General features: G+C 41.7%; 1 protein-coding gene across 2 annotated transcripts; it reads right to left on the bottom strand.

The window, feature by feature from the left end:
* Positions 1–237: 237 nt before the first annotated feature.
* On the bottom strand, positions 238–9287 carry AKAP17A (A-kinase anchoring protein 17A). 2 transcript variants are annotated; one of them, XM_086468246.1, is made up of 5 exons: positions 9257–9287; positions 8153–8895; positions 5850–5998; positions 3808–4048; positions 238–2160 (listed from the first exon to the last, which is right to left on the bottom strand). In XM_086468246.1, the coding sequence occupies exons 2-5, from the start codon at positions 8825–8827 to the stop codon at positions 1228–1230; spliced, it is 1998 nt and encodes a 665-aa protein (XP_086324372.1). In that variant the 5' UTR covers positions 8828–8895; positions 9257–9287; the 3' UTR covers positions 238–1227. The 2 variants fall into 2 exon arrangements, with proteins under 2 accessions (XP_086324372.1, XP_086323662.1); XM_086467536.1 differs by lacking the exon at positions 9257–9287 and having other exon boundaries at positions 8153–8937.
* Positions 9288–9514: the final 227 nt, after the last annotated feature.

Below are 9514 nucleotides of genomic sequence, written 5' to 3'. Positions count from 1 at the left end.
CGGAAGGCGATGCAGTTGGATTTGGTGCATCAGTGTGAGATGGTATCTGAAGGCTGTAGATAAAGAGCACACGTCCTGCTGAATTAACAGCTGACATAGCTGTACATAACAGGACCATCAAGAAGCGTGGCTGAGCTTCATTATTCAAATGCGTGGAGTGACTTTTTCAACAGAGGGTTTCTCATACAAGACTTCTGCATATTTTAATATACCGACATACGAAAACAGCAACTTCAGTTCACTGGAAACAGTTTTCTTTTTAATTTTACCATAAAAAGGCAAAATAAACTCTTTCACTGTAATGTTATAGCTTTTAATATTCCTGAGCTGCATTTTAGAAGCAAAAGTATGCTTAAATGAATTTAACAAGAGACACTGCAGCCTTACTTTCCAACACCACAAGTAAAAATAATTTAGCAAGAAGGCCCCTTTTTCAAAAGACAATGGCTAGCTCTGTATGTACCTGAAAAAATGCTTCAAGTGGCTCTACACCACCTGAAGTAATTACAAAGCCAAATACGTCAACGAAGTAACAGAACAACTTTTCAACCATTTTACCACTGCTTCTTCCTTCCTACATCAGTGTGCCTCTCTTACATAGAAAGTATTATTACACAAACGGCATTACATGCCAGAATAATTTGGGCCAAAGCTTGGCACCATACAGACATACGGAGGAATCATAGCAGTTTAAAAAATATCCTGCATATCTTTATAGTCGGCTTTAAGAACTATATGAAAGTCCTGCTATCCATCTCAATCAGCAAAACCTCTACTTTCTTAAACATGATTTCATTGAATGCAACAGAAAACATTTTAAAATCAAACCTGTCTGTAATAGCTTGTCTGGAGTTCCTACAACTGGCACCCACGTACTTCTCAGGCCAAATTAGATGATACAGAGATAAAAACTAAACCACCTAAAATTAAGGTTTAGAAAACTGAAAATCAAGAAGACAGGTTGGCTTTTAGCATGTAGGAACTCGAGCACAAGCACAGGTGGCAATACCTACATTGTGGTAGAAACCTAGAAAGAGAGAACAAAGCACGAAGGAACGTCAAAAAAAAAATCAGGCGTCTGTTTTCTTGATTTCAGGGACTAGATGCAAGTCAAGCATTGGTTGGAACAAACGCTTTTTCTGTAGCAGTCACACCGATGAGGTCCCGTGTACAACTTTCTGAGCTTTTTTGTCCAGTTACAGCTTTTCCAAGGAGCCAAGGCCTCCACTACCCACTCCAAGTACTCCTTTGCTTACTCAGTGATCTCCTGCGGTGCCTTCGTCTCCTGCTCACGCTTCTGCGACTATGACTTCTTTCCCTTCGGTCTCGTTTACGTTCGCTACTGCGAGTTCTTCTGTAACGTGAACGTCTGGGGCTGACACTTCTTCGACGAGGACTATGACTTCGTCGAGGACTGTAACTTCTGCTAGAGTGTCTATAATACCTCCTGTCTTTCCTGCGCTTTTCATCCTGGTAACTCACATCTCTCCTGTGTCTGCTCCTCTCTCGTTTACCCTTACTCTCATCAGTGTTAATGCTGCTACACGAACGGCTCTTTCTTCTCCTTGGCTCTGTGCTGCGTTTGCCCTGCTCACAGTGCGAGTCCTTCCTGCAGGTATTCTGGTCACAGCTAGAGAGGTTCTTCTGCTGTTGGTTGTTGGCGGGAGCACACGGAAGTACCCCTGAACTTCTTTTCTCAGCGCACCTCTCGGCATTCGCGGTGTGAAGTTTCTGACCTTCTTTGACATGAACTTTGTCATGAATGTTGCCATTCAAGTACTTGCATTGAGCGGTTACGGTCTCAGGGGATGCTACTTCTCTTTGAGAGCCGGGAGCCAGTTTGCCTGGAACGGCCTGTCCTGAGGTAGAAGTGATGCAGCTGGATGACACAGTGTGTGGAACACCACTGGGGGTTTTCGGCCTGTCAGACTGAGATGCTTCGGTTTCTTCTTTGTTTTGATTAACTGCATCCATTTTCTTACTCAGAAGATTGTTCAGTAGTTTCTCCCTCAGTTCCTTTTCTTTTCTCTGCAATCCCAGTGCTCTCTCTTTTTCCTCTTCCACGCGTTTGAGCTCAGCCTCCTGGAGCCTTCGTCTCTCCTCTAGCTGCTGAAGACGAATCTTTTCTTCATTACGTTCTTGCTCCAAAAGCTTTACTGTCTGAAAGATAGTCAAAGGGAAGAGTAAACAAACAAACAAAAATACTTACAGACTTGCTTATGCTTCCAGGTCTTACCATAACACAGAAGCAGCAATACAGCAAGAAAATAAAATCTGACAAACAGAAATTAACCATCCCAAAATAAAACGATTGTTTCCCTCAAAGGGAAAAAACCCCCAAACCAATCAAACAAAAAACCCCACTAACACACAACTGTTGTCAGGTGAAACATTAGTACTAGTCCACAAACTCTTTTAAGTGTTAATTTCTCCTATCTGTTTCACAAGGCAAAACCAAAGCTTGCTCTTTATGGCTCCTTAATATGACAAAAGCAACACACAAGCTAGAACCACATGTGAAACGATGTACTAGAAAACACACTTATCAGGGTCAACACCTGAGGGTCGCACGTCAGATCTAAAATATGAATTTCTCTTAGATGATTGCAATCTATCGTTCATAGACGACTTTAGAATGAGTCCATAAAAAACAACCAATAATTAAACACACACATATTACACAGAAACTGATTCTCATGGTCAACCACTTTAGAAACTCGCGATACTGAAAAAGAAGGGTTGGTTGTTTTTTTTTAATCCTGATCCAGACAAACATTTTAGTGTAGACCTCAAAATTCTGCGAGTGAAAGAAACACGTTGCTTTATTTTATCAGACAATCTCTCTGTCTCACAGCTGTGAAGTTACAAAGCCTGCAAGAAGTATTTCTCCCTTCTCCTAGCACATAACTGACTACATCGCACTGTATGAGACCAAAAACACTCCTGAGGTACACTGGCATCAAGGAAAAAAACCCTGTGCTTTGCCACACAGGTTTTCATTTCTACAGAAAATACTTAACGCACATTACATTACACCCTGACACGACTTTATCCAAGTCTTAAGCAAATGATACCCTGTTTCAGTAAAAAATTACAGTACTGTTAGAGAGACAGGTTCTAACATTTGAAACCTCAGCAGACAGCACTTTTCCTACAGAAAAATCATTCCGCACATTTTTAAACATCGAATAATGAAAGCTCACTCTCTGAAACTGCAAAGAACAGTTAATGAAACTGCTGAAAGCCACACAGGCAACAGCATCAAAACTGGAATCAGAATCATAGAATAATTTTGGTTGGAAAAGACCTTTAAGATCATCAGGTCCAACCATTATCCTAACACTACCAAGCCCACCACTAAACCATGTCCCTAAGCACCACATCTACACGTCTTTTGAACACCCCCAGGGATGGTGACTCCACCACCTTCCGGGGCAGCCTGTTCCAATGCCTAACCACCTTTTCAGAAAGAAATTAGAAATAAGGAGTCTTGCATACTATCATCTCTGCTTAGTTCACTTTATCATGCTTACACATTCTTTTACTGGACTTGAGAGCAAGCCTGCTAATTAGTCTACAGGTAAAAAATGCCATTTAGGACTACAGGTTCAAGTTCACTCTTACATTTACCCATAAGAGAAATACTGTTCCATGGCACTTTTTTGAATTTTTGGTCTAATGCATAGCATCTGGAGAGGTACTACATATGTTACTTAACGAACAGCGCTCCCCAGCCCCTCTCAAGTCAGTAAAAGGCTTTGTTCTGCTGGGTTCCTCATTAGCTTCTGAAATAAACATTGACGTTACCTTTGCCCTGCTTAGCAGTTCTGCAATTAGTCTAATGGACTGAAGATTTCTCTGAGCTAACAGGAGCTTCCTTTCTTCTAACTTTATCTTCTCTTGCAGTTTTTTCTGTTCTTCAGCTTGAAGCTTTTCAAGTTGCTTTTTGTTTCGTCGAACTTCACGATCCTTCTGTTTCTGTTCTCTCTTGCGCAACTTTTCTTCTCTTTTTCTCTCTCTCTCATATTCTTCAAGCTCTCTCTGCTTCCTAAAAAGAGATTAACATTTTTACCTTATCTAGGGCACGTACAATCCTGGTCTCCTACTCTACGTAAAAATGTATTTTGTACTTTGAGGAAATTTGTTTCTAAGTCAGTCTTGTTGATTACTGAAAGAACAGAAGTAGAAAACATTAGTTGTGATTGCAAACCATCATCAGCCTGTGAATATTTAAAACCAAGTTGGAATCCAAACATAAAACACGGCAACAACAAAAATTTATTTTTTTTTTCAACCAATTCAACCAGGGACAATAGCAATGCATCAGGCAGCCGGGAAGTCAGTCATCATAGTGAGAAGGAAACTGCCAAGCCAATTAACGCGAGCAGGGGCTGGTGGGTTTTATTTCAGTCATTAGGGCAAAATGGTACCTCATGTAAAAGGCCGAGGGTTTCCGAGATCAGCTGTCTAATGGTACGGTTTTTAGGAAACTGAGTATTTTGCAGCTCTAATATTTTGAACTGAACACAAGCATTAGTGATGACCTAAATAACCTTACAGTTTCAGAAACTGCCTAATATCTAAACATTAAACAATGAGAATTCACACTCATCAAGGCAAAGGGACACCATACAACCTCTGAAACAATTTGCTCCCTATCTGTTTATATTCTGAATAGATGCACCCCCACACGTTTTCTTAAAATATCACCATTAAGATACACTTGTATCCCATTCCTTTGCTGGAAAAAATAATTACATTAAGAACAAATGAGCTTTACAATATCAAAGTTACTCAGTAGTAGAACTACTGCATTATTTTCTACTCTCAAATTACAATGTACATTTTTCCATTAGAACAGCTACACAGCAGGGAAGTTCCCAGCTCTTGGAATTACAGTTCAAGAAAAAAATAAAAGGTGTAAAACACTCTTCTCCAAACCTCATTATCCCTAAACGCTATTTCCTCAAAAGGAATGCCAGGGCCAAGATTTTCTTGTATTTTCCATTTTAAGCCTGTTTGGTTTAAACTATGTAGTTTAGTCTTTGAGAATTATTTGATCTTATACCCTCTGTCTGTAGTTTACACTGTTTGCTGGAGAACAATATTTTTACCAGTTAGGATATAGGGAACTTTATCATGTGTTTGTGTCAAGGGAGAACAGTTTGTGTGATCTTTGGTGTCTGGAAGAGACAGATGTACAGACACATGTAAATAACAGGAACTTGGAAAAACACCCAAGTAAAACATGAGACCAGGGGACACAAAAAATGTTCAAAGGACAATTGAGCATGCGTGCTGCGTGGGGTTAAAGAAAGGACAACGTGAGGAAGACTACTGACGACCACCAGAGGGAGAAGAGACCCCTACCATAATTTAACTGTGCATGTTCCAAATTATTAGCATACAGTAATGATTTCTAGGAAAGCACTGACTATTACAACTAGTTCTGAGAAATGTAACAAATGTGCACAAGTTAAACTGTACTTAAGCTACTTCGTGAGACCACTCCGGTGGAGCAATCCCGAGTGCTGCAATAAAGAATGCCTGCTTGATAACACTCTGTTGTTACTGAGTTTTCATCTCTGAATCCTTACCCAGCCGCACCCAGCCTCCCACCTCGGTGAGGAGCCTTAGAAAGCCAGGGGGTTTGGAAGCTCCACATTTTGTTTGGGTACCACAACATTCTCACTCATTTCTAAGTGCTACACTTTAGCTAGAGGAGTAGAACTGTGAAAGGAAACTGCTGTTTAGTTACTTTCTATCTATCGATGTTGACATGAAGAGGCAACTACAGTTGTGTTATGCCCGATGGTTACAAATGTAACTGGGCAATAAGCGATAAATACCTTTCTTCCTCTTTTTGTTTTTCCTCAGCTTCTTTCTCTTTACGTTTCTGTTCTTCTCTCTGTTTTTCAAGCTCTTGAAGCTTTTGCCTTTCAAGCTGACGTTTCTTAATCGATGCATCACTGAGATGTTTCGTCGAGTCAAAAGAAACCTTTACAGGATACAATTGAAAACAGATTTAAGCAGACAAAAAAAAAAAAAAGAATCCCCGACAATCTGTAGAATCCACAACAATTTTAACCTAGCACAAAGGCATCCAAACCACAGTGTAAGTACAATCAGAAATAGAAAACCTATTTCAAAACAAAGGGAACTTCTCTATATGCCCAGAGCAAGCACCACAGTACTATAACCAGGTAACTGGGAACTAAATGTCTCCACTCCAGCACAAACAGGTACCAGCTTACACTTTTGTGTGTCTCTGATAGCCAAAAACTAAACCCTAGTGTGGTTTAGGCCCCAGCTGTCCAATGTGTTCAACCTGTCAGAACAGGAACATACAGAACTCTTTCAACTCATGTATGCTACTAGGTACTGTACAGCACTAGGCAGAAATAAAGGCCTCCCTTTCTAAAACTGTGACCCTCAAGTTCAGCAGAAGAAACAGTTCTACAGCATTCAGCACCTCATTTAAGCAAGTGCCTCCCCACCAACTCTAGCACCAAGATTCCCAAATCGAGGTAAACCTGGCTGAAGCTCCAAGTTTGAGACTGGGAACACAAGAGAAAAGGGAGTTACACACACCTGAGCAATGAGACCTGGGAAACGCTCAGCTTCCAGGACATATGAGCACATCTTGGCCACGTCCAGCTGTGCGCTGGAACAGGACACCAGCAGACAGCACGGTCCTGGTGCCCCATGTCCCATTCCAGATACCACCTGCGTGCAGGCAGGCAGGCAGGCAGGGGTCTAACACATTCCCGCAGGCCCATTGTCACAAACCATGGGGCGGAGAACAAGGAGCACATACTCTGCAGTTTAATTCACCCAGGCTCTGTGTAAAATGATGCTTCACTGACAGGCTGAAAGGCTAGACAGGTAGAAACAGACAAGGTGTTCTGACCTTGTGTGAGAGAGATCTGTCCTGACAGCACAGTCACAAACACAGCCCTCCCCCTCTCCTATCAACCTCAGGGCAGCTGCCAAGAAGGCACGCTTACACTTGCACGGCCAAACTAAATTTGGGAACCCTGATCCCCTGCATGTAAGTGACAGTTTGAATTTCACATCCCCTTGAAAACCTTGACGGTCAAGGTACAGACAGTTTCTATTCTGCAACTGACAGACTTCGATAACGAGATAAAAAGATTGTAGTATTTTATTTTACTTTACCGACTAAACTACAACTTGAATAAATGTTTGTGTGTTCCCACATCACACATAGAAGCACTCAAGCTTCTTCCTGCAATATGCTTTCTGATTTGCTGGATGACTATACGGAAACACACCAACATTTCCCTCAACTGACATGCAAAAGGACAGACCACCCCCAAACACACCAGAGCAAGTTTTCTTCAGGCCACGCTCTCATAGGTACTACATCTGAACAGACTCTCTTGTTCCCTCCTGTCACAGAGGTATTTTCTAAGACAACAAGGTTACAGAAAAAAAATCTGAAAGACTCAGTGGGTAGGTATTATGAACCAAGCATATTGCATCCACAGGGAAGTGTACTACAGCTTAACATTATCACTTAAGTTTTTGTGGAGCTTTTCTGTACGTGAAGTACGCTAATGATGAACTGTGTATTACCCAGGCTGTACAGGCCACGTGCTACTGAATTTCACAGTTCTGACACTTGTCTGGTGGACCTCATTATCAATGCAGGGACCAAATACAGAGGCTGTGAAATTCTCCCCCCAGATTTCTATTTGTAGTGAACACAAGAGAGAACAATGCACTTTAAAGTCAGCTTTCTGGTGAAATATGTCTGAACTTGCTCAGAATTAGAAATTTAAGTGAAACGACATGATTTATAAATACATACTACTTTCTTAAAACTATTTAGCAGGTCGTGTTCGTACACTTGATCCTTCCATCAAACATTTCTCATTTCTAGAGCTGTCTTGTTAAAAAAAAAAGAAAAAGCAAAACCTCACTCACTTTGATCACACAGTCTAACACCACATTTTTCTTCCATTATTTTCCTTGAAAATTCTATTATGGCTGTTCCATTAGTGCTGTTAATGCCACCTGTTGCCATCACTACAGTAAACAGATGTAGGTTTTAAGCACTAGGGAAATAACACTGAGCTGTACTTGGTCTTTCACGTGGGTTCCCACAAGAAAGCCTGCAGTTTCTCACCTTTATATTGCAAGCCACTGCTTTGCCGTCATCGCCTTTATACATCAGCTTCATCCCTCGCAGGGCGTTCATGGCCTTAATGAAACCTGCGTACTCTCGGTACTGAACATACGCTTCAAAATTTAAATGGCCTCCAAAACTAAAGGTGTGAAAATTTCTGCCAGTCATTTCTTCTCTGTAAGGGTCCAGCATGGGTATGTCCACATTACGTATTTCTCCAAATTTCTTGAAAACTTTTATAAGGACTTCTTCACTCGGCTTCTCTGAGCCAGAGTCCTTTGCTGCAAACCACTTGCAAGGTAAGCCCTCTAAGTGAATGGTATCTGGCCTCTCCCCCGGCAAAGTTTCGTTCATATCTTTCGCATCACGGAAAAACGAGTCCCAGTCGTGCCTGGTAGGAAAGTCAATCTTATATTCCGCAGCACGGACTTTCAAAATGTCAGAGAAGCCACTCAGCTTTATTGTTTTGCCGTCAAGGCATGCCAGAAAAGATTTAACCAAACTTTTGTTTTCAACCTCTCCTTCAAACCGGATGAAATCCATTGTGCTTTTAGAGATTCGCAGAGTGGAAAACTGATGAGTTTGCACCATCCCTTTCAGTCTTTCCATCACTTCCCAGTTTGAAATGGATTTTCCTGGCTGTTTCAGCTGAGGAAGTGCCACACTGATGGTCATTTTTGTAATGGGTTTAAGGTATAACCCACAGGGAGCACAGAGCTCTACAGCTTCTGATGTATCATGAACTATTGTTGCAGCAGCCATAACACAGAAAAAGCATAGGATAAAAAAAAAAATAAAAGATGCAAGTTTAAGTTGCAGGCCAACAGTAGTTAAATAAAATAGCCCTTATCCGCAAATAATTGAATTCTTTGGCCATTTAACCATTCCCAAGCTAAAACGTCTCTTAACATAACAGTCAATTAGAGAATTAAAACTGAGTAGTACGAACATCTTAAATTACTTTTAACCACTAGAGCCTATAAGTAATTAAACCTCAGCAAGGCCTCAGAAAAAAAAAAAAAAAAAAAAAAAAAAGACCCAAGAGGCTGACGACAATCTTAGGAATACAAGAAGATTGTATGTGATGGCTCAGAAAGCAGCTACCCTTTCTCAGGAAGGAAGGGACGGGCGGAGCGATGTCACGCCGCTCCGAAGTCTACTCAACAACCAGTAAACCCCGGCAGGCCAGCGCCGAGGCGGCCCCCTCGTTCTCCAGCGGAAAGACTTGGGTGGTGCCTGCAACGAGAGAAAAGCGCCCCTTTTATTTAAAAGCCCGAAGCCCCGCCGCCCCCCCTCCCTCCCTCCCTCCCTCCCTCTCTCCCAGCAGCGTGGAGCGGCCTCAGCGGCACAAGGCGGGGGAGC

The sequence above is a fragment of the Leptosomus discolor genome, chromosome 1, assembly GCF_034619465.1.
Source record: "Leptosomus discolor isolate bLepDis1 chromosome 1, bLepDis1.hap2, whole genome shotgun sequence".
NCBI classification, from domain to species: domain Eukaryota; kingdom Metazoa; phylum Chordata; class Aves; order Leptosomiformes; family Leptosomidae; genus Leptosomus; species Leptosomus discolor.
This window is presented reverse-complemented; position numbering and strand designations above follow the sequence as displayed.